Raw genomic sequence first — 26500 nt, 5'->3', positions numbered from 1 at the left:
ATGCTTACAAAATGGCGGAAGTTTATAGGGAAGTTCTACAAGGGGTAGATGAAATGGTTTAAAAAAAAAGAGAGAGAAAGAAGGTGGAAAACTATCTTGTAAAACTGTTAGGTGGGATGCAGTTAATTACACCTTGTAAACTATTTATAGGGAATAATAGTTGGGGATTTGTTTTTTTCTCTACTTATGTTTTCATTCCTGTAACAGGTGGTGGGTGTCCTGCAGCCTGAAGGACAGATGCGCAGCTATTGTGGCTCAAGGGGAGGAGTTGTTTTGGGTAATGTCAGATGGGGAATCCTTTACGTCCAGTGGAGCCAGTATGGTGGAGATGAGAAGGCAGGTGCAGTCAGCACAGAAGACTCCTGTTGCCGGAGGGAAGTGAACCAGGAAATCAACAGCTGCTTCAGTCATAAATGAGCCAGCTCAGGGAATGAGTTTGGATGCGGTTACAATTTCACAGGTTTCGACAGTTGGCTCTGGAGGAGCAAGGTGAACCAGTCACATTGCCAGAGGAGGTGTGGCAAGTTGGACTGAAGTGACAGGATGGCTGATTCAGCAATTGTGGGCAGACTCAATGAGGATGGCATATGGTAGGGTATTATTTGCTTTTGATGAGAGTTTGCATTGTAGTTGCCTGAGGAGGGGTTTAGTTGGAGAAGTTGTTGCTGTAGTACTTGGCTAAGGCTTGGGTGAAGGGGAAGGTGGTCCAGTCAGTTAATGTGGATTTGGCTGCGATTATCGCATTTGCTTGGGTGGTGGGTTATCAGCATTTGACAAAGTCATGGGCAATAGCTTGGATGTTGAATTGATGGGGTCAGATTAATGGTAGGAAGACTGATGCATGGTTCCAATGACAAGACAGGCTGTTATGGTGCTGTTGTTACTTTTGCACTTATTAAAAGAGAATTCAGTGGATTATCCACTGTGGGTTACCTTGTCAGTATGGAGGTATAGCAGAACATTTAGGATAAATGAGCTGCTGGGTTTATTGGCATGGCAGGATATTTTCATTTTTCCATCCTCAGTGGAGTTATGATTGAGCCACTCGAAAATAGATCAGGTAGGCAAGAGCACACAGATTGTGTTGTGGGTATGTAGGGACAAGTCCATGTGTCCAGAGTCAGGGAGGCTGCAGTTGTTGCATGGTAGGAGACCACAGGACTTAGTTTTTTGATGACATGGGAGAAGAATGGTAAAAGACAATCAGTTTTTGTGTTTGATAAGAAAGGCTTTTCAATGTGTAGGCTTTCAGGGAGAGAGACTTTGTACTCATTCTTTTCAAACTGGATTGGAGCATCAGATTTAGAGAAGGAATGTAGGTCAGTGGAGGTTATAAAGAGGGTTGGGAATTGGCCATCTGGGGCCTTTTTGTAATATTAAAAAAGTAAATTTATGTTATCTGTTGTGTTTAATTTTCTTTTTTTTTTGTTAGGGTAGGAAATTTGTCATATTTGGCATTTTATTTATTTATTTTTATTTATTTAGGTTTATTTGTTTTTGGTAGATAATTGATCATATTGGACCATTCCTTTGTTTATTGGGTTGCAAAGTGTGCTTTGATTAGGCAAGATGGAAGCAAGCTGGGGTTACTGCTTATATGGGTGGAGAGTGTTCTGGCATGGTGTTAGAGGACTCAGGTGACACCAATTTGAAGAAGAATTTGCAGATGTATGCATTTGGATTGGGATCCTGCATACTTTAGTGGAGCACTTAGTAGGCAATGCCGTAGGGTTCATTCCAAAATGGCAGTTAATGTCTAAGGTTTTGAGGACTTGACAAGTTTAAGGTGTAGGTATCCCTCTATGACTGTTGTGTGGCAAGAGATTGTGCCATGTTTTATTTGGTGGAATGTGGGCAATTTTATGGGTATTGAATGTGCTCAGCATTTTATCAATCTTAAGCTTTCCAGGTGTTTGTGGCATTTTGGGGATTCATTCTATTAACCATAGGGTCTTTGATGACGGGGATCCAGTGTGGTTTAGGAAGGATGGAGTCTATTTAAGTGATGTGGGATTGCACCTGTTCAATGTGCACCTGTCATTGTTTTTGGAACATTCAGTGGATGCGTTGTAGCAAATTTTGAGGGGAACAGTCTTTGTCTGGATGCTGGAAAATAAAGTGGGGCCGAATACCTTGCTTCTGTTCCCCCTCTGGTGTTTATGTTTTGATTGTTTCAGGGTGATTGGTTGTTTATCAAAGTGATTGGTGTCACACTGCATCTGGTGTGAAGTTTGAGTAAGTGAGCGGTTGAGGTAACGCCTACTTCATGGTGGGATGGAGGTGAGTGGGTGATGCTGCCTACTGTATTTTATGTTTCATCTCATGTATTATATTTGTGAATAATAAATTCTATGAATAATAATTGATTAATAAAGGTTGTCTTATGCCAAGATGGTTTGGTATGGTTTCCTGGGAGGAATCTGGACAAATACAGTTTGGACATAAACTAATTTGTCCAGAGATGCCTGTGGGATTTGGGGTGGGAGTGGGGGCTGGGGAGATGTGGGAGGACAGAGGAGTTCTACGTTTTTAAGTACTACATTGATGTAAGAGTTATCGTAGCTTTACAGGCGAACGAGGGTTAAGGTTAAGCAGAAGGGATGGTTGTAGAGGAAGTCAGGTAATAGTAAGGAGGAGTTAATGTAATTTTGCAACTGTAGTGTGGGGATATTCAAATTTAGGCATGAACTTGCTGTTCACCCTTCCTGCCCTCCTTTTTTGGTTAAGCTAGCAAGTTGTGGAGTTTTTTCATATGAATGTAGGTCGACCGGCAGAGAAGTGGAACTGGAATGTCCCTCTTCTCTTTTCCCTCTGTTGTTTTTGTTTTGGATCTTACAAGGTGGTTGGTTGGTCATTAAGTGAGTGGTGTCACGCTGCTTCTGGTGGTAAGTTTGAGTAAGTGAATGGTTGAGGTAACACTGCTTATATCATGGTGGAATGCAGCTGAGTGGGTGACGCTACCTATTGCATTTTAACATGTTTCAAGTCACTTATTATTTTTGTGAAGAACACATTCTGTGATTAATAAAAGTCATCCTATGCCAGGATGATTTGGTGTGGATTCCTGGGGGATATGGGCAATTTAGTTGCATTATGATCCCTCAGAAATGCAAGAATGACTGTTTTGAAATTAAATCCATATGCCCTAACACAGAGAAAAAAGTCAAGTTGTACCTGTTTTTCACTGACTGCAAACTGTCAATTTTATTTCTTCTTAGACACTGATTATAATAAAAAGAGTGAGCCTTATGCAGGAAAAATGGAGGGAGGTCTATATATGAGATTAAATTTTTGTGTACATAGGGAAAAATTCTGGGAGCCATGTGTTCCCCTTCCTAAATTTCCATATCACATCAAGTATTCAAGTAGTATGTTTGTTTATGAAGAACATCTTGCAGCTAAAATATATATTTTTCTATGGCAGTAGCTTTAACATGACTTGGGCAATATTTCTGAATTACGCACAATGATTTGGTATTTACAGATATATTTATGGGAATTCAGCAAACCCTGTCTCTACAAACTTCAAAAGTTGATACATACCTCCTGCTTTAAACAATCCCTCAACATTTCCAGTCTGCAAATTATTAGAAGACATTAAAAATGCATTTGCTTTCCATTAAGCTCCCAAAATGGATTCACTATACAATCTCAAAATACTGAAATGTGGAAACCCACATACCCGAAAACCCAAAACCACGAATAGCACAATCGCGACCATGCACACACACACGCACACAAACCAGCACATAAGCACACACACATACACCTACCTAACTACACTAAAACAAACATAACAACACAGACAAACACAACATAACACACAACCACACCCCCCCACTTATATATTCTAACTCCGAGGTTGCACCAAACACACAAACACAGAAAAAACACCACTACACACACTCCCTACCCAATACCCTTACACAAACACCACTTCTCTGAAACCCCGGATAAATCCACAAACGGCACCACACGTCATGAACGTGACACCATGATAGCGGATTCAACATTTCTGCATTTGACATAGTGCAGTTTCGCGTAACTGCACTTTCCACTATTCAGTCTCGACGTACTGAAATTCGACATTTCAGTACATCAAGATTGTCTAATGAAGCCCTCAAAACACAGTAGTGAATATTCAATACAGCTGCTATTGTCCACACATTGCAAATTGTAGCTTTTCACATTGTGTCACATAGACCCCAAATAATACCATCCCAAAGGGTGGGAAGGAAGAAAATAGATATCTCTATTTTCTTGTGAACTTTTTTAAAACATAATGCTAGAAAAGCACTAAGTAGAAATAAAAAAATGGACCACTGCATGTCTTTTTCTTTATAAAGTAACTGTTGGTGTGTCATGGTCTGTTGTAATGTTACAAATGCTTCCATCTACTTGTACAGAAAAAATAGCTGACAAAAGCTGAGCACTGCATTAAAATAAAGACAGAGTGTCCTAGGTCACTGATCAGACTTGCAGTGCCAAAACTGTAAAGCAGTAGACCAGAAGGAAAATATTTCACAGCTCAAGACAAGGAAATACAGCATTAAAATAAAAAAAACACACAGTAGAAAGATTACATAATGAACTACATATAAAAATAAAATAACACAAACACAAAATACAATAACATATGTAGACAGAGGTACAAGCAACAGAAAACTGATAGCTTTCTTCTGTACATTACTTGCCCTTACCAGTAATATAGCATTTATTCTCCACTCCTGTGGTATAGAGAGATAAAGCCCTGACTATACCTCATTTGGCTTGTGCTTAACTCGAGGCACAGTAACTGGAAACATTGGTGTCACCTGCGGGATTGCAAGTTTATTGCCCACAGCAAGGAGCTTGGCATGCACACACTGCAAGTGGTGCATTGTCTGGTCAAGATACTTAACATCTGTGGTGTTATGCCCCCTGGCAGCAGCACCTATCTGTCACCTCCCATGACAAGGAATGGTTAGCTGACCCTCATCTCTGGGAGGGACAAATGGTTCCACTAATTGTCTAAGGGGATGGCTTGATATTAACTCTAGGTGTGGGGACCCAAGAATGTAATCTTTTTAGAAACCGCTTTAACTTCAAAACCTAAAATGGTAATAAAAAATATTTTCCAGCACATCAAAAAAAAATAAAATTATGGAAGCAGTACTATTATTTTCATAATGCCCTTTTGTGCATCAGTTATTTCGTAAAGTTAGTTGACAAAATATAGTAGCAAAATAATAATAAAAATAAAAACAATGACTCAGATGAAGTCACAACCAAATACTAGACACAAAATAGACCATATCCCCTCAGATGTTTCATATTAACAGATATCTGGTTGATTTTGTTTCACTTTTGGAACTATCTGGTGGATAGCTGGGGATATCCAAACACATTAGAATATTTTATTTTTTTGTTTCACATTGTGATATGTAATGGATAGCTCAAAATATCAGAACACCTTAGAGTACTTTATTTTGTTTGACATTAGCGGATATCTGTTAACTCAAAAGTTATGAGATAGTTTAGGACTGGTTAACATGTCAGCATTGAAACTGACCAGCAGCCACTTAGACCATTGCATGAATACTCCATTTGTTGATAAATCGAATCTGGTCCATGACCCTCTGTCATCTTGAGAATGGTGATGTTGAAAGTTTATCTGTTGTTGAGTTACTGAGCGATGCGGGCATTCTGTCTGCCAAAGACAGCTACCCATTAAATTGTCTTAAATGAACAAGAAGTAAATACTAGACAAACCTCATAAAGGGAAGGAGGGGAGGGGGGATTCACCTCGTAACTGTTCACTATTTGCATATGGAATGCACAGTGAATAGTCAAGAACTGTTATCATTAAATCCCCATGTGACAGAAGTTCATTGTTTGTTTACCACAGAGCGCTGTTCAGTTAATGACACTTTGTTATAATAAAAAAAGGCTAAATTACATCCTTGTTTAGTGCTGTTCTAGATTGAGTTGACCTTAACAATGCTATGTATGACTAACATTGAGTGCGCATTAAATCAGAGAGCACTGACCAGTGAACAGCAGCAGGAAATGAAACGGCTTTGTTTCAACTTCTGTTTCTGTCTGCCATCTGCTAATGTACAGTTAGCATTTTGAATTAAAATGCTTCCCTTAGACAGGGAATATATAAGAATGTCAACTACTGCTTTAACAGCTTTCAAAGCCACCACAACACAGTGTTTTTTTTTTTCTTTTTAATCTTACTTCTCACTGACTAATAGCATATCGAGCAGATACATCTCCATGTATTACAAAGAATTATGGTTGGATCTCTGATTGCAACAAACTGTTGTCTTCTCTGCATGGATGTCAGAATTCACCTTTACTTCGATATTGGGATGAATTTCTTGGTATCCATGTCTCGAAACACATAAGCCAGTTATGACTGGCAACCCGATCGTAATCCTCTGTGTTATAAAAAACACTCTTAGAAATAATGCTTATGACAATTTTATAAGTGCAGGACTGCTGTTTTTATTTTTTCCAGACTAATATTAAAGTAGTGGTGCCATAATGAGTGAAATTTTAACTCTTGCCAAAGTGTGTAAAATTTAAAAATTCTCCTCTGATAGTGAATGCCTGTTGCTCATAGTTTTTCCTTAGGTGGGTTCTCTTGGTGAACTGGAGGTCACTAATACAGATGGAGTAATAGGTTTTTGTCATAGTCTGAGGTGGTGTCTCATGAGTGCTCAAAAGAGTAACTATAACAGATATATATGAAGCTTGGAGGTGTGTTTTGTGTTTGGGTGGGAGGAGGGAGCAACAGCCTGTCACACACAATTGTTTTTACTTTACTGATTTGAGTTTTGGAGGTGTGTGCCTGTATGTGTGTAGTTCACAGGGAGTACGGGTTATCAGTGCAGCTTTTTGTGTCTATTTTTCTTTGCATTTATATGTGTATGTACATATCTTGATGTTTGCTGATATAGACAAAGAATTTCATGTTACTTGTAGTAATGTTCTTGAGAGAATTAATATAGTTACACTTTCTTGGAACAGACAACTAAATAATACCATTTAAACTACAGAATTTGACATATTTGTTATGGAATTCACATAATGCTCATTGCTACTAATTCAGCAGTAGTTTTTCTATCTCTTTCTCTCTTGTTTTGATACCATATCCCCTCTGCTGCTTATCCATTTATTTCCTTTCCAGAGGACCAGAGAAATCCTACCATAAAGGTTAGAAAAGGTGTCCCCTTCTCCAGGGAGAGTGCTTATCATGGACCTTTTCCATATGCAATCACCACCCCTCTGACAGAGTGAGAGTTTGGAGACAGTGCAACCTTTGCTTGGCCATGAGGACAAGGATTCTGCATGTAATGTGGATGGGAAAACCTAATTGGGACAAACAGTCAAAGTCAGTGCATCCCCTCACTGAACGACAAACATGCACTTAAGCTTCTCACCACTAGCAGTCAAAACTATAACTGCAACCCAGCTGGGAAATCTCATTCATCTCTGCTGAAAACCACCTGGCTCTGGCTGCTTAGCGGAAACATTAACTACTGCGCCACTAGGATGGGCAAGCTGAAAGCTTATTCTCATCCTATCTGGGCAGCATCTCTAGGGCTCAAGCCGCTAACCAAAATTAGATTATCTGAGTCACAGATGGGGGTCCAACCATCTCTGGCATGGAACCAGGGCCATTTGGCATTAGGTTAAGTTTAACCACTTTGTTATTAATAATTAACAGGTGATTCCTGAGTTTTTGATTACAACACGCAACTCATCAAATATAATGTCCAAAAAGTACACGACCCTTTGTTCTGCATTGCATGCCATTCACTGTTTCTGAGCTGTGCTTTTTGATTTGGCTATTAAAATAAAGAAACAAGACTTTGTTCTCTGTATCATAACAACAGCATGTTACAGAGTGAGTGGAATGTTAACTGCTGCTGCAGTGTGTAAAATTAAAAATTCTCCGATATTGGAAAAAAACAATTCCTTTGTGAAATGCCCTTGAAGTTGCATCTTCTAGGTATATTAGTCAGTATCAAGTATTGTGCACTGAATCTTCAGATTACTTCCAGTACTCTGATGTATGCCAAAGAGTCAAACTCTGAGTCATATGGCTTTCTTAATATAAATAAGTAATAATTAATTCTTCTCTCCTCAGTATTCAGCATATATAGTAGAAAGACATATTTCACTTGATCAGTGCTTGACTCACTGGAATCTGTTCAGTCAGGTTGGAAAGATTTAGCTTACTGGCCAATATTTTTTTTTAACTTGGGGGAGGGAGATTTCCTTCAATGCCTATGTAGGGGGCCATTATTTCTGCTTCACCCCTAACTAGTATAGGTAGCGTCATGGCTGCTAAACCCTTGGATAAGTTCTAGAAGCTGCAAAGAATTTCTCTTCAGCCTTCTGTGCTTGAACATATATCCTTATGTAAATCTGGCACAGTCAGAGTGGTCAGCAGGTATAGGAGAACATCCACTGTGAATGTAATTTCATTTACAAGAAAACAGTTTTTGAGAAGGAAAACTTGAATTTAATTTCCTCTGTTAAAATTAAAGTCACTTAAAATGGTAAACAGGTGATGATATAATCTTCCGTTGTTTTATTTTCTTTATAGGAACTGGCTAGCTGTGGATGGAACAGAAAAGAGAAACATAGCCTGGCTCCCAATGTTGTTGCCTTTACACGGAGGTTTAATCAGGTGAGTGTGCTGATGTTGAACTCAGTTCAGCTCTTGTCTGACAATGATGGCATGACGTCAGGTACCCGAAAATGTTATGTGCAGAAGGACACTGGTGTGAATATTTATTTATTTTTGCTGCGTGATGATGAAGAGTTGCAGAATGTCTTGGGGTCCTAGTCATTAGTGTCCTGAAAGTAATAAAAATACAGCTGAAAAATTTGTAATGCTTTAGATTTTTATTTTGAATATCTCATTGTTATGTATGATAATGGAATGAATCTGTTCTGACCTAAATTTTATCTAATATTTCAAGAAAAACACATTCATTTATTTTTTAACTCTTTAATAATGGCAACAGTGTACATACATCTCATTCAGTCATTGTTACTGTTGTATATTTGCCTTACAGTAGCTGTAATGCATATTTTAACTCATTAACAAACGTCACACATCTAGCAGCCAACATACATCCTTATATTCCACAGCATTTTCTGAAAAGTCAGCTTAAAAAGCTAAGGTAAACAAATGTAAGCATTTTATGAACAATAAAAGCTATTAAAAGTGTACAAATAGCAATGCCATGAGTAAGAAGTATTCTTTAGAGTGTTAATAGTCTGTACATTCAGTCTTTCTATAAATGCTGTACTATATTATAATGGACAAAAAACAAGAATTATACTTTTTATTAAACTTTCACAATCAACTTGTCATATCTTGAAAACTGTACAACCTAGGCATACATTGTTAGAACACTTTTGTTAACCAGACATAAGCTTTAACGTGACAGCAAAAAAATGTTCTTTGAGTGCATGTTTATTAACATATTTATAGAAATGACAAAACCAATTAAAATATCACATATGCCAACAGTAAACCTCAAGAGCTTAGAACAGCCCAGGTGGAAGAATGAGCACTTCCTTCTTTGTTAAACATAGAACTTCTTCAGATTAAAAAACACAGTAATGACATATCATTTAAAACCTTTCTCATCCAATACCAATCAGTTATGACATAAACATAAGTTCATTTCATTAAGTTAAAAAATGCTTAAAATACAATTTATGACTTTGTTACAAGTTTTGACTTCTTTATTTGGCATTTGTTTACCAGGAAAGTCTGACTGGGAATGAATCCCATTTTCAGCAGAGGCCCAGGGAAAAAAGCTCCCACATACATAGTTCAATTAATAAACTACATAATATTATCCCATGAAGTGAAGTAACAAATAGTAAAATCAACATACAGGATAAAGTCAGATCAGAAAATCATACAGTGAATATTAAACAACATTAATAGGATACTGAACACCTAGTAAAGTACAACCAATAGTGATAGCCAATGGTAAAGATGTTAAGCATTTTAAATAAGGGCAAAAGGTTAAGAGGAATGAAAGATTTTGTAGCTGGGGGAGATTAGGAAATGGAGTTAAAGTAGGGCGCTATCGGAAAAATAACTGATGCTTTGGCTAATAAGTGAGAGGAGGAAAGGAAAGGGGGAAAAGTAAGAATAGGGGAGAAGAAAAGATTAACAGGTAGTGTCAGCCTGGTATAAGACAGGTACAGAGCCACGAGTTAAGGCAAAATCTCTTTAGAGATTATTTGAATATGTCACTACATGGCATTTCTCTAACTTCTTTAAGATCTAGGTTACATGTTCAGTAAAGTATTAATATATTGTATTAAATGTAGTTTGTATGTTAAACGTACAATTGCAATATGTTAAGATAATGTTTTTGAAGGCTGAGGTGACAAATATATCAACAAGATAATAGTTCCCATTAAAAAAATATATATATATTCATAGTTTGCCTGACCTGAGATTTGATATACTAGTCAAAGAAATCCTGTCATTTATACAAGGTGGTTGTGTTGCATCTAATAGCACCTGCAAATAAACTTCCCTAGATTTAAGATAGGTTGACTAGTTTCCTCCCCTCATGTTCCAGTCAACCTACTCCAAAACACAGAAAATATATATTTTTTATAGGTTCATAGGTGTGTACTAGGCTAATGGCCCTGGAGCCTTTACAAGGCTGGCCCATAGGATTACCCTGTAATTGTGCCACCCAACCTTAGTTCCAGTGCTTTTGTTGAGTAAAGCCACTGAAGTGATCCCTGGGGTGAATTTTATATTTCCTACCCACTCATCAAGATTTCTCTTGAAGAGGGCCAGTGAGGTGCTCTGCTTAACATGTATGGAAAGTCTGTTCCATAGTATGGGAAGTTTCTGGGTTATGAACCTGTCCCTCCAGCTTGTTCTGTTGATTGTGGTAATGAGGTGGAGGTCTCTGGAGCGTGTGGTGTAGAGGGATTGGGATTTCTTTAGATGTAGCATTTCTAACAGAGTTGGGTCAGACGTGGCTTTGTAAGTCAAGCAGAGATCACCTCTAAGTAGACGGTATGAGACAGAAAATAGTTAGAGTTTTTTGAGTCTGTCCATATAGGACAAATGTATAAGGCCCAGGATCCTCTTTTTGAGGTACTTTTGTGGCCTCTCTAGTTGTTGCAGGTGTTTAGTGAGGTACATGCCAAGTGAGGCATCGTACTCAATGACTGGCCAGTCCAAATGTATTCCCTGCAAGTATGGCATCTGCAAGGTGTCAAAATACTATAAAAACAACAAAAATTAGACCAGCAGACTGTGGCAGTAGTTATCTTGTATTTAAATTATGAACATAACAACAGTATATAAAGAACAAACAAACCAGTTTTGGCTACTTGCTTACATAGCCTAGTATAGTGCAGTGTAATGATACAAAAAAAAAAAAACTCATTATTTATATACTGTCTATAATGCCTGTGTGACCAATTAGAGATGTTCATTTAACCCAGGAGCAAACAGCCCTCCCAATTTAGTTATCCAATTCTTCTCTTTTGTATTGAGTAATTCATGCCAGCCTGATTTGTTAAATTTGATTCCTAGAATTCGATCAATAATAATAAAATGAAATAATGCAGTTTTGTGGAATTCAGTATGTTTAAATAGTGCATTTGGGTTTCTCTTGTTTTTAATTTCACTGAAATGTTCTGATATTCTTTGTTTTACTGGTCTTGACGTTTGCCCTATATAGAATGCAGAACATTTACAAATGGCATGGTAAATAACCCAGTCCGAATTGCAGTTGGCAAAGAAAGGGATATCAAATACTTGACTAGTATTTTTACTGCTAAAACCTTTAATTTATAATATTCTGCGACATTGTGTGCAGTGACCACATGGAAAATATCTTATAGCAACCTGTTCCTCTAAGGTACTTTGTAGCCTATCCTTTAGCCTATGGGGTCCTTGTTTATAATCATTAAAGAAGGACGCTAAATTTTTTCCATTTCTAAAGGAAAAGTGACATCTATCCCCTATCATATCAGAAAGCTTATTATCGGCCATTAGGATGTTCCAGTTATGCTGCACACTGTCCAATACTGTCCCAGTATTTCTACCGAAAGTCGTCACAAACCTGAAATTATCTTTTGGTGTATCAGCCTTAGTCTTATATTGTAAGAGATATCTCTCTCCACATTGTCAACCATATTTTTAGCTTGTAAAATGTGACCTACTTTAATAACCCCTTTCCTTAAATCTACTGGACAGGTAATCTCTGAAATGTTGCTAGGAATCATTCACCGAGCATATACGTTTGACCCTCATATATTGAGATTTAGGAATATTTTTACATATATGTGGGGGGTGATAGCTGGAGGCATGGAGAAGGGAGTTGTATTCAGGGAATTTACGAGAGACTTCTGTTACCAAGGGGTATCAGGAGCTTTAATCACCATGACATCCAAGAAAGTAATCCTTTCTTTGTCCTGGTTCACCGTAAATTCAATCCCCCATTTGTTTTTGTTCAGATCTTCAACAAATTCTTGTTCCTCATATGATCTCCATACCATCTAGCAATTATCTAGATATCTTTTCCAAATGTCTATTTCTTCTATGTACAGATTATGGGAGCTGTCATATATGATTTGCTCCTCTATATATGCCATGAATATATCAACATATATGATAGCAAAAGAAGCCCCCATAGCTGTACCCTTAATCTGTAGATAGCATTTATCTTGGTAGAAAAAGAAATTTTTAGTGAGTACATGCTTTGTGAGACTAAGAAGAAGAGCATTAAAGCCTGGTTGGTATAGCTCTGACCTATATAACCAGTATTCTAATGCTTCAATACCAGCCCAGTGTGGAATGTTGGTATACAGGGCTTTGACATCTAAGGTACAGAGTAACCAATCTGCTTCTAATTGCATTTCAGAGATGACCTGAAGAAATTCCGTGGTATCCTTCAACCGAGCCCTCACCCAAGGTTTGAAATATCTAGTTAGATATTAAGACAGTGGCTCAGTCATGGAACCCTTTCCAGATACTATCGGTCTTCCTGAGGGATTATTGAGATCTTTGTGGATTTTCGGTAGAAAATATATATACTGGTTACAGGGATCCAAAAATCATTGTTTCCTAGTACTATCAGTAATGATGCCCTCTTCAACAGCTAAATATAGAAACTCTTCAATCTGCTTCTTAGTGTGTAGTGGGGTTGTATGTGAGATACACATAATACCTACTACCCGCCAATTGTTTATTGGCCTCCATATCATATCGCTTCCCGTCTTGCACCACCACTGCCCCTCCTTTATCAGCCTTCAGGATGACTGTATCATGGTTATTGGCTAAATTTGAAATAGTGGTCATCTCCTCCTTAGTTACATTGCTGGCCCTAACTTGACTGTCTCTAGAACTGAAGTGAAGATTTCTAAGAATAGAGTTTTGAAATAGTAATGCGTTATGATTCATCAGGGGCAAAAAGGTAGATTTGTGATATCTGAAATCCTCATGATTGTCAGTAGTTTTTTTATCCTGAAAAGCTAATTTCAGATTAAGATTTCTGCAAAAACCAACCACATCCTTTGCAAAATTTTGTTCAGACACAAAAGAGCCAGGTATGAATGACAATCCTTTATTAAGAATCCTTTCCTCCAAGGAGGAGAGGGGGTAGGATGATATATTTAACACATTCTCATTTATTGTTTCTGCACATATATCCGAAAAGCCCCTCCACGTTTTCTATATTTCCTGTGTTTTCTGCCCCCCCCCCTCCTTTTTGGTTTAATTCTAAAGGGATGCTGGAGTTCCTTCTCTTCTGTGCTGGTGAGCCTGTGGATGCTGGTGTGTCTAACTCAAACCCAGAGGAAGAATCTTCCCCTGATGTATCTGTTCCCATAGGAGCTATTGTGACATATATAAAAATTATACCGGCCCAAACCGGTATGAGATCTATAATGCCTTACTGAGTTCAGGGAATCATGTCCAGTGCTGAGTCTACTACGTAACTAAGTCAATAGGGCTTATAGCAACCAAAATTGCAATTTACCCTGTATACCCACTCATATATGGAAAGTCCCTAATTATCATATAAAGCAAAAAGGCTATAACCAGAAAAATAGATCAATTCAGAATGCAGGGTCATACCCCCCTCATGAAGATATGTGAATAAAGGCCAAGGTCAATATTTCCAGATGATGATATATTTCTTATTTATTCAGAACAGGTATATGCATTAATTAAAGTTTCACATATGGTGTCAGTATAATTAGCATGCATTAAATATATATATGGTTTAACCATATAAATATCAAAAAGGGATCGATCCTATAATATATAACTTATCCTTAAGTGTTTAAATAGTACCCACAAATATAAATACTCATGTTTCCCCTTATATATCTTGATCTAATGGTCCCCTTGCTTAAAGTCATAAATATTGTCAATGTGCATTGATCCTGATATGAGATAGTGTTCATTTATTGTATAAGGTTTACTCAACCTTATGTGAGATATTATAGAAACATATATATATATATATATATATATATATATATATATATATATATATATATAGCACTTGTATAACTCAATAGAAAAAGTTGAATATATTCATCCACCTTATTGTGTGTTCTAAACCCAAATTATGACATTTAGTTGGAGAATCACACAGGGCAGAGTAGAACAACTATATTAAATCCCACAGATATGTATTCCGCTGCTGTGACTTGTCCAAAAGCCCCTATTGTCCTGTTAAATATAAGGGAATTCACTATATTCCACCAAAATGCCCGCCTATAAATAGTATAAGGGATAGTTTACTTAGTCTCATAAATTGTAATATACACTATCCATTCCCTATAAAATCCAAAGAAAAGCATTGGGTTCAGGAGCATAATGTATGCCACAAATATATCCAACACAAATGGTATCTATCTTAATCTGATAATTTGTTATACAATTTTCAAATATATATGTATTCAACTTGTTCTATCTGTCATTGTAAGTCAGAATAAAAGTGCGATTTAGAATCCCGACCAGTAGGTGTAATACATACAAAACACCAACTCAGCACAATTTTGAATCACTCTAAATAATAGAATACTGCTATACATGTGCAACGATCATTAGTGTCATAGTATCTAAAATAAAGTAAAGCACTTAGCACATTGCTCATATTTGCCAAGTCAGAATATAACTACTAGTTAGATTCCCAACTAGTAGACACAAATTAAGCACAATTTTGAATCACTCTAAATAACAGAATTTTGCTATACATGTGCAGAGACCATTAGTGTCATATTATCTGAAGTAAAGCAAAGCACTTAGCACATTAATCATAATATTTTCAAAGTCAAATTGAGCATTTAGTGAATATTATTCACAAATTACTTATTAAAGTATGCACACCTTATATAAAATGATGTGAATCGGGATGAAACTTCAGGTTAGATCAACACCCAATAAATGTGAGCACACAAAACATAATTATTGCTTTAAATTATACAGAGTCCCTTAATGTTATTTAATTTAGTTAGTTATATAACACATAGGTAAAGATAAATAGCCTCCGAAACACAAAAAGTATGTAGGCAGCAGTTTTCGGTCCCCCTTGTTAACAAAATACTGCTATCTAGGTGTACACACTCCTATTGCCATATTATTTATAGATAGGTTTAATACATGACACATTCTAAGCAGAAATATCTAATATATCCTTAAGGGAATATTATTCCCGTACAATAAAAATCCTTTATGTTCTTGGATTTAGAATGTTTTTCATTCAGCCTCTGTCCGATTGGTATATGGTTGTGTGGACAGAAACAAAAATAGCCTCAAGATAGCCGTCATTATTGTTTAGTATCATCCGTTCCAGTTTGCACCACATTAACAGTTCTGTTCATGAAATCACGCCAGTCTCTGTGCATTTATGGGGACAGAAACAGGAATAGCCCCAAAATAGTCATCGTTATATAGTACCACCTGATCCAGTTTGCACCACATAAACAGTTCAGTTCTTGAAAACACGCCAATGTCTATGCCTCGACACATTTAGTATGAATTCTTACTTGCAGGACCAATTAAAGCAGAACAATTGCTGCTGTTATATCACCAATTATAGTTGTAAAAAAAAGACACTTACTGTTTTATAAATAGCCCAGTTTCAAACACAGTCCAAGGATATTTACCACGCCCTTTCTGCATAAGATGTCGACCACATACACTTTGCTGTGGGACCGTTAAGTTTCATATAAGCACAGTAACTTTATAAAAAAAAACAAGAGAGTGCCGCAAGCTGCCTATCTGATTTCCACCTGTTATTGTTTAATGTGGTAAAGCCAAATAATAGCCACTATTGAATGCAGCCAAAGTACTTACAGGCATGTTGTAGAATCACAAGTAGAGAGAAATGAATCCACAGTGCTGAAAATATACAGTCCACTAAATTCAAAGATGTTCAAGTTCCAAGGAAAGTAGCTAAATGCTAGGCCAGTCATCAATTGCTCGCTTCCAGCAAATGTAGCAATGATGTAACCCACTCCAATAACGTGAATCACTGAAGAAAAGGATACACCTTCCACAAATGAACCTCTATCTCACATCAGGCAGGAACAATATACTAAAATAAAATAAAAATAGGGTAACAACCACTTAGCTCCACAGGCCCACAGCAGGGAAGAGAACGAACCCACAAGATGCTGTGTCACAAGATGGGTTGCCAACTGGCTCACTGACAGAATCCACACTGTGAGAGTAGCAGACTCCAAATCCAGCTTCAGACCAGTGACAAGTGGAGTACCACAGAGTTCAGTCCTGAGTCCTCTCCTGTTTGGTATCTACTTCTCTGAAGTACAGGCTAACACAGAAGGTCTTTGGCTAACGAAGTTCGCAGATGACTGCAAACTAGGAGCCATAGTCAAAACTCCAAAAGGGCCTCGCTGAGACAGATGCCTGGTGTCAAAGCTATGGACTCAAGCTCAATGCCAAAAAGTGCATTGTCATCCCTTTTGGTAAAAACTCTGTACCCATGAACTACCACATAGGCGGTAGTCTACTTAACGCCGAAAGTGTGATAAGAGACCTTGGGACAGAGGTGGACAGTAGTCTCTCCTTTGATAATCACATTTTCACTGTAGTCAGGAAATCCTTCTACGCGGGCCACCTCATCACAAAAGGTTTCTCATCCAGGAAAAAAAGAGGTCATTGTTCCCCTCTACTCATCACTCATTAGACCCATTAATGGAGTACAACGCCCCTTTTGGTATGTACCTCACAAGACATCTACAACAACTGGAAAGGCCGCAGAAATACCTCACAAAGAGTATTACCAGCATCAAACAGATGCCCTACACAGACCGTCTCAAAAACTGTAGCTTTACTCCATCGCATATCGCCTACTCAGAGGCGATCTCTGCCTAACTGCCTAACACACAAAGCTATGTCAAACCCAGAGTTTTTGGACATGCTCCACTTAAAGAAGTCCCAATCCCTCTGAGCTACATGCTCTAGGGACCTAAACCTTGTCACCACAATAAATAGAACATGCTGGAGGGATAGATTCCTGTCCCAGAGACTTCCCATACTCTGGAATAAACTACCTATCTATATCAAACAAAGCTCCTTGTTAGCACTCTTCAAGAAAAATCTTGATGATTGGATAGGAGATAGGAATTTCACCCCAGGGATCACTTCTGTGGCTCTGCTAGACAGTGGCACAGGAAAATAATTTTCTTGGGTGGCGAAAGCCAGGGTACCTTTTGGCTAGGCTTATATAGGGCCAATAGCCTAGTACCTACCTTTGAAGCCAGTTCAAATGTATTCCCTGCAAGTATGGCATCTGCAAGGTCTCAAAATACCATAAGCACAACAAAAATTAGACCAGCAGACTGTGGCAGCAATTATCTTATATTTAAATTATGAACATAACCGTATATAAAGAACAAACAAACCGGTTTCGGCTATTTGCTTACATAGCCTTCATCAGTGTAATGATACAAAAAAAACTCATTTATATACTGTCTATAAAGCCTGTGTGACCAATTAGAGATGTTCATTTAACCCAGGAGCAAACAGCCCTCCAAATTTAATTATCCATTTCTTCTCTTTTGTATTGAGTAATTCATGCCAGCATGATTTGTTAAATTTGATTCCTAGAATTCGATCAGTAATAATAAAATGAAATAATGCAGTTTTGTGGGATTCAGTATGTTTAAATAGTGCATTTGTGTTTCTCTTATTTTTAATTTCACTGAAATGTTCTGATATTCTATGTTTTACTGGTCTTGACGTTTGCCCTATATAGAATGCAGAACATTTACAAATGGCAAGGTAAATACCCCAGTCCGAATTGCAGTTGGCAAAGAAAGGGCTATCAAATACTTGACTAGTATTTTTACTGCTAAAACATTTTGTTTGTAATATTCTGCGACAGTCTCTGGGTTATAAACTTGTCCTTCCAGCATATTTTGTTGATTGTGGTAATGAAGTTGAGGTCTCTGGAGCATGTGGTGTGGAGGGATTGGGATTTCTTTAGATGTAGCATTTCTAACAGAGCTGAACAAGAATATATAAAACAAATGTAGATAAAATCAAATTAAATGCTTCAGTGTTGCCAGGGCTTAATGACACTATCTCTATTATGAGTGTGTTAAAATTGAAGGCATTGCTTAGATGCAATAATATATATATATATATTTTATTTTTAAGTGGAAATTATTTTTCCTTGTATTGTTTTTCACATTTATTCTTATTTGTGTGTACATATTTATTTATTTATATAGATACTTTTTCTTGTAATTTTTGTGTAGGTTGTAATATGTATCTACATTTGTTTTATATGTTCTTGTTGGAGGTTCCTTTGATATAAGGAAGCAATTCTTTTATTTTGGTATATTGAAGGACTTTTATTGAGACTTTATTTTGGTGTAGGAAATGATGTCATTATTTGTATGTGTATATAAACACTAATTGCCCTTGTTAATTTGTCTGAGGATGTTTACGTATTACAGTAAACGAAAGCACTAACTTCAACGTTTTTTGCATCCAGTGTGATTTTTCTCCTTCTGCATTTTTCATATAGAACAAATGTTTAAGGCCTAGGATCCTCTTTGTGAGGTACTTTTGTGGCCTCACCAGTTGTTGCAGGTGTTTAGTGAAGTACATGCCAAATGGGGCATTGTACTCGATGACTGCCTAATGAGGGAAGAGTGGAGGGGAGGCAATGATCTCTCTCTTCCTGGATGCAAAACCCTTAGTAATGAGATGTGCCACATAGATGGACTTTCTGACCACAGTGGCAATCTGGTGGTCAAAAGAGCGGTTGCTGTCAACCTCTGTACCCAGATCTCTTATAATGCCTTCTGTGTTCAGTGGACTACCATGATGTGGTAATTCATGGGAACCGAGTTTTTCCCAAAGGGGATGATGACACATTTTTTGGCATTGAGCTTAAGACCATGGTTCTGACAACAGTCATTGTTCTCAGTGAGGCCTTTGTGTAGGATGTCAACATCACTTGGGGAGTTAGCCCCCAACTTGCAATTGTCTGTGAACTTTGTTAGCCAGAGTCCCTTCATGTTGACCTGGACTTCAGAGAAGTAGATACTAAACAAGAGAGGATCCAGGACTGAACTTTGGGACTCCACTTGTGACTGGTCCGCAGTCTATCTTGGAGAAAACCTTAAAGTTTTTCAAGTTTTTAGCCAGCACATTTGTGTAGTCTTTTTCTTTAATTTGGAAATATGGTGATATAGTCTAACTTTTAAATTATTTTCTCTCTTCTCTATATAGAAGGCTGAGTACAACAGGCAGATGGCCACATATACTACCCTACTCTTTTTACAGTCATTACTTGCTTCAAAGCTCTGGGTAGTTCCTAATACAATGTTTGTTGTTTCATTTATAAATCTACATTGGCTGTAGGAACTGCATTTTCTCACTCCCCTTTTACTATTGCCTGCACTAAACAATCCCTTCTTGTCCTTTTCAAATATGTTCTTAAAAGGTCTACCTTTTTTAAAAAAACAACTTCAGAATATCATCCAATTTTTAGTGAGGTTAAAAATCCCAAAAATGCCTTTCCAGTTTCTTTCGAGAATTGGCCTTACCTTGAAATTGTTACTGTCACTAGCCAAGGCCCTCGTTCTGTTAGGGTTGACATCTACTTTAACTGAAGTAATTGTTAACGTAGAATGACATAACAGTGCAGGACAGCAAGAATGTCTAAAGTTAACTATAAATTTAAATAACTTATCTAATACCTCTCCAGGATAGTTTCTCTGTATAATCATAACTTTTAACTTTGTTAGTTTTATTGCAAATGCTGCATTTTTGCTGATCACCCGGGTCAGTCATATCATCTGTCCTTTTACTAAATTTTTCTTTTGCTTGGCTGTTGTAGTGCAGAAAGTGATTAGAATAAGTAGGCTTTCTATAGATTGTAGATACAAAGCTCTTTTTGATTTTGTTTGTATATAGTCTTACATCCAAACAACTGCAACTAACTGTTTCTAACTGAAGTGTAAAAACTAAAAAAGATGTAGTGGAACTGATATAATGTTAATACTGTGGTATCTTTTCCACAGTTCCATTCCATAAAATTAGTATATCTTTCCAGATAGCTAAAAATTTGTAAATAAATTGCATGTAGTTGGAAGCAGGTTGGAGTGGCTATGGGTATGTCTTTGGCTCCAGTTTTTGCTAATTTTTATTATGGTGGTGGGAGAAGTTGTTTGTTTTTGCTTCCTACTACATGCAATTTCTTTACAAATATGTTTGATATAGCCACGGTGGGGTGTGGTAGCATTGTTGCCTCACAGCAAGAGGTTCTCCCGTTCAATTCTCAGCTGGAGCACCTTCTATGTGAAGCCTGCATGTCCTCCCCGCGGTCGAGTGACATTCGAAAGACATGCATGAATGGGCTTGCCTTCATTGAAGGTTGGGCATCGGGCTGGCACCTCGGCACTGTAAAAATCTACTGCCAATCATTAGCGGACTAGAGTTCCGCTGTGGCAACCCCTAACTGGGAAAAGCCGAAAGAACAACCTGGAAGACAAGTTCTGTGTTTAATAAAGAAGGAACGGAAGTGCTCATTCTTACACCTGCTTCTTGGCTGTTGAGGTTTATTGTTGGTGTATTTACAGACATATAAAGACATAGTACTGAATATCTCTCAAGTTGAGCAACTTACAGTTCAAAGACATTTTTCTTCAGCAACATGTAAGGTTTAACTTGACACTGTATACTTGTCTGTAAGTCACTTGTTTTTTTGAAGTATTAAGTACAAATGGAAATATTGCTTATTTTCATAATTACTAACAAACAAGTATCAATATCACCAGTAAGATATGATATAAATGGTCTTAATGATGAACTTTGTTGCTTCCTGCCTTGGTATGTCACACCATACCCCTCAGTAATATGAAGGTATCTCAGTTATGAAAATATGAATAATAGGTGCCAAACGGTGATTCATTTCTCTGCTGCCTAGATTAACAATCTTAGTGCCAATTTGTTAATAATTCTATGGCCTTGCTGGTAAGTCGTATTGTAAGTAATGCAGTTTGGATAGTAGGTAGATTGTTAAAAGACTGAGAATTAGCCCTCAGTGCTAGTGAGGTAAAGGTAGAATATGGTACATGCTGGCTCTATAAGGCACAGATGATTCTTTTCCAATATCTTAAGTGAAAGATTCATTGGACAAAAACGCAATTATTCTTATTTCTACACTGTTAAAAAAGGACGAACGTCTGATGAACATCACTTTGCTTTCTAAGCAGCATATAATATCTATTGCATTGGAAACTGGATCCTGTACAGTGAGTCTCGCTAATTTCCATACACACAGAAGTTGGGAGTTATGTTTTTTTCCGAAATATACCACGTTTTACTCTCTTTCTATAATATATCTATTATTCAGGGAGAAGTCATGAATATTTTTGTCCTCTGCTTTATGTGCAGTTATCCCACATGGACTAGGCATACTGGCAACACAAATCACTCATAGGTGCTTAGGCAGGTTTTGTTTCATATAGAAGAAAGACCCATCAGTCTGCGCCTGTTCCTTAATTGCCTAGTAAACTCTGTACACAGTGGTGTCTGTTTGTGGGATCTCCGTAAGAAGAGATTATAGATGGATGAATGGATGGATGAACAAATGGATGTGGAAGACATGATTTTGTCATATTTTTTTTCAGTAAAAGACTGCCATACATAAATTAAAATCATTGTTTCTGTGTGGGGTATCAAAATTAATCTTGGCCATGTAAGGAAACAGAAGATCCTTAGCTGGAGTAACGTATCTTCTCTTATCGACTGCTGTTAATTGTATCCTAAATTATGAAAGGAAATTACTGGCTGATTTAGGAAGTATAGACCAATTTGTTCAGGAATGAGGAATGCTGATGAGAGTAATATGTAGGGAGTAAACTGACTGGGTCCGCTAGCATTAAATACTAAACGTTTAAAATATGGCCTAAAATTCGTCTGTAGTGTTAGTGTCTTCATTCATGACCCTACAAGCATGCACAGTGACCCTTGCCAGTTTAATTTGCAATCACAAAGCAAAACTAATCTGTGCTTGTTGCTCTAAGGGATTAAATACAGCATATAGCATTGTTGCCTCACAGTAGGAGGTTCTCCAGTTCAGTTCTTGACTGGGGTGCCTTCCATGCAGAGTCTGCATGTCCTCTTTGTGTTTGCGTGGATTTTCTTCCAGTCCAGTGTTTTTTTTCTACATTCCAAAGACATGCAGTAAGTGGATTGGACACTAAACTGAACATAGGTGTGAGGGCGTATGCGAGTGTGTTATATGGAAGAACACCCATGACAGGGCTCACTACCTACTGGGGTGAGCCTTGGCTTTAGTTGATTCTCACTGTCGAAGTGACACCCTGACCTTATGTGTAAAAATGGGAAAAGGGGTTGTGGATGGATGGTCTCTAAGAGATTAAAGAATATAATGAATAGTCTAACAAAGCTTCATCAGATGGTGGAAGGCTACACACTGTCCACAATATATTTACTTGCATTTTTCTTTTCACAGAGCAGCAGGTTTAGAGTAGTACCATTATTGAATGTGAGGATAGTATTAGAGTCCTGGTACATTCCTATGACATGAATGATCATTATGAAATATATTTCAGCTACCTTCCAGTTAGACTTTAAGTTATTTAGGCATAATGATCAAGCTATATTTCAAGTTTTGTGTTGTTGTAGACCAAAGGCTATTCCATTAAGAATGCACATGTTTTTTTTTTTAGTAATGTGATTTATTACTTCAGATGGCAACTGGATGGCAGATGATACTAAAGAGTTGAGCAGGTAGCAGGCACCGGCATCCACTTTCTATGTTCACCTACGTTTGGTGAAGTTACCACCCTCTACTTATAGTAATCACTACAGCTACTCACTGTGAGCTCAGATGGTAACCTATTGGTTCTTGGTGCTGTTCATATTATATGTAGGAGTAGGGACACTTTGTGTTAGATTTGAAAGGAGGTCATCTGCTATAAATGAGGAAAGATATTGTGTTTTACGGTATGAGGGTTACATGAAAAGTCATGGCTAGCTACAAGTGAAAGCATTTTATTTCACACTGAAAAGTAAGGAATATCAATTATATGTAGTATATTAAGCCAGTTAGGGTAAATAACAACATGGTGCTACTCTGAGCAAGTTGCATAACCAGACATTGCCATATGGATCAGTGGTGAGCAGAATGGGAACCAGTGCACATACTGTGAGCTGTAACTGCTGAGGGCTTGAAGGATATGCATGCATGTGCTAAAGAAAAGCTGACCACAGAGATGCACAGTTCCATACAATGAAATGCTGGTACCAAAACATTGTACTTAATCTATGTATTTCACATGGTCAGACACATCAAAAGCCTAGAGTGCACATTTGTACAACTTCTAAGAATAAGATGAAGTCCCTTGCTTGGCAGTTCTAATGCTGTAAGTTAGAAGTGTTGCTAACGTATAGGGCTCACTTAGGTGATACTTGCAAACATGGGATAGGGCTAGTGTTTCTGTGTAGTGGTTAGAGTGTTATGTTAGTAGTGCACTTTGACAGATGCTGTTGCAACATTGCTGACCAACACTGAAAAGTAAGACAGCATAGTATACTACTCCACCTCTTTGCTTAAGAGTTATGGACAAAGCCAAAAATAGAGGACAAAGGCACACAGTCATGGACAATTTCTAAATACTACTCTGACTCACTTAAAAGTTAATAGAACGCCAACAGTGCATTTTGTGAACAATAAGTGGAAAACACTAATGTCTTGTTATTACTGAGCGACTGCTATACTCATTGATTTACCAGGCAACCAAAATATTTACAAGGGACAGTAAAGAGGTATCCTCCAGGGTGTCAGATCCTACGAGACCCCTCAGAAATGCATGGTCAATAACAAGCTTAGCATCTCACCCTATCATCTTCTCAGTAGAACAGTGAGAAAATATCTACAGTAGAAATCTTTCAAATGCATAAATATATTTGAAAATAAAAGGGCATGCTTGCAGAATGGATGAAACTGTGTCACTGATCAGGGCAATATGAGGAGACTTTTCTTTCACACTGCAGCAGCGGACTCATAAAACAACTTCTATGAGATATCATACGTACAATCGTAGGACTGCAGTAATACTCAAAGGAGAATACTAGACCTTATGTATCTGTAGCTCTTGCTGTTCTAGATCTGTGCTTACACAGGGGCAAGTGTTTTCCATTATCACCCTCTTCTACAAATGTTGTAGTTAGGTAGATACAGTGTCTGCATGTTTTTGAAGAATGTGTCACTATTTTGAGTCATTATTTTAAGCTAGTGACCAGCAGTAGTTGACCAGATTATTTTTGACCCATGAAGCCTTGTCCAAATTAAAGGATTAGTAACTCCAGAGATGACAACACACGAGAGCCAGTGAAATCTGTCTGTTCTGACATTGATATTTGTGTACGTTCCTGAGCAATATTTGGAGATTTGTTTGTCCTTAAGCACAATTTAGTGCCTGCTTTTATAAACACTGATGTAAGTGGCGACAACACTTTCCACTGGCTACATCATATCCACATTTTGCTATTTGGGTGCAGTTTCAGCATTGCACATGAAATGGGTTTTTCCAAGTAGGGAAGTGGTGGTCATATTACTTCCACTTCCATGTATAATGTCAACAAATAACTAAACCAAAGAACAACACAGAGGCCAAAAGATAATACAAAAATGACACAAAAGACCTCCAGTTCTTCACAAGAACAATGTTTATTGCACAAATATGAAAATCAGTTAAGCACTTTCATCCTTTGTAAATCAGCTGTGGACTTTCTGAAAACTACTACTCGATGTGTTATCCACACATTTAAAATTAATTGTGTTATAGGTATTAATGTAATGTAATGTGAAACCTAAAACTGCATCAAATACACCATTATATAAAATATTTGTAAGCCTACAAATTAAGTTTTAATCTTAAATAAGGCACTATAGAAATTTTTTTTTTTTTTTTTTTTTTTTTTTTTTACAAGAGGTCTGAGTATTAAGCAGATTTTAGAAAGGGCCTCTTCATATAATCTGTTTAGAAAAGTACATGAACAAATGTGGTAGGTGTAGTCAATGTATGTTAACACCACTTTTGTTAAGAATTATGATGAAGTGATTGTCTGTCCAGGATGATTTCATTGTAATAGATAGAGTAAGTGTATCTTGGGCAGTGCCATGTACCGTGTTGATAAAACTGAGTGTCCTTTAAAGAAAACGATTTATGAACATTAAGAATGAAAATAATAATGTTGCCCTGTACAAACATTCTAAATGTTATGTGAATTTCAAAGAGTTTGTATTTTTTTTTTATTTGGCTAAGATTAATGACACTGAACAAGAAGGACCTTGGAGAGAGAAGTTAGAAATGGAGGAGCTGTTGTCGCAGCCAAAACTGGATTCATGTACTTTTCCAGGCATCAATGAAAATATTTCTGTTAAAGTATTGTTAAAGTATAGTTAATTGTAGGGTTTCAAAATATATAATATGATGGTGCATTTGCTGTGTTTGTTGCAGTTTTAGGCTTTAAATTATGTTAATTAATACATATAACACAATTAAGTTTTTTATTGGTTGGGTGAGTTATCATGTGATTTTGCATGGTTTATTAAACTGTAGATAACACATTAAGTTGCAGTTTTGAGAAAGTCCACAGTTCATTTACAATAGATGAAAGCATTAGCTTTTTTACATATATGTGCAGTAAACATTAATGTGTTGGCAACCTCACTTTTATTCTCATTGATGGAGTTGGATCCATCTCGGCCTTTCCAATAGCTTGAAGCCTTCAGCAAAGCTCGTGTGTCTCTTTCCTACCCAGAATGCAGTTCCCCTACTTCTGCTGATCTTGTTTACCATACTGCGAGAAGGTTCTTCAGGCAAGCTCAGGACTAATTTTAATTACATTTTTTACTTATGTTCTCTTATTTTCTATAATTACTAGTTAACTGTAATTTTTGCTAGTTTCTGT

The 26500-nt window shown here is 37.3% G+C and overlaps 1 protein-coding gene across 1 annotated transcript in view; it reads left to right on the top strand.

Moving 5' to 3' along the window:
- RALGPS1 (Ral GEF with PH domain and SH3 binding motif 1) overlaps positions 1-26500 on the top strand; it is a 3844659-nt gene that overhangs the window by 1582138 nt on the left and 2236021 nt on the right. Inside the window, exon 8 of the mRNA XM_044058136.1 lies at positions 8603-8686. Coding sequence (XP_043914071.1) covers positions 8603-8686 — 84 coding nt within the window. The remainder of the gene's footprint in view (positions 1-8602; positions 8687-26500) is intronic.

This window comes from Protopterus annectens, chromosome 16.part0, assembly GCF_019279795.1.
Source record: "Protopterus annectens isolate FY-2018-M chromosome 16.part0, PAN1.0, whole genome shotgun sequence".
NCBI classification, from domain to species: domain Eukaryota; kingdom Metazoa; phylum Chordata; order Ceratodontiformes; family Protopteridae; genus Protopterus; species Protopterus annectens.
This window is presented reverse-complemented; position numbering and strand designations above follow the sequence as displayed.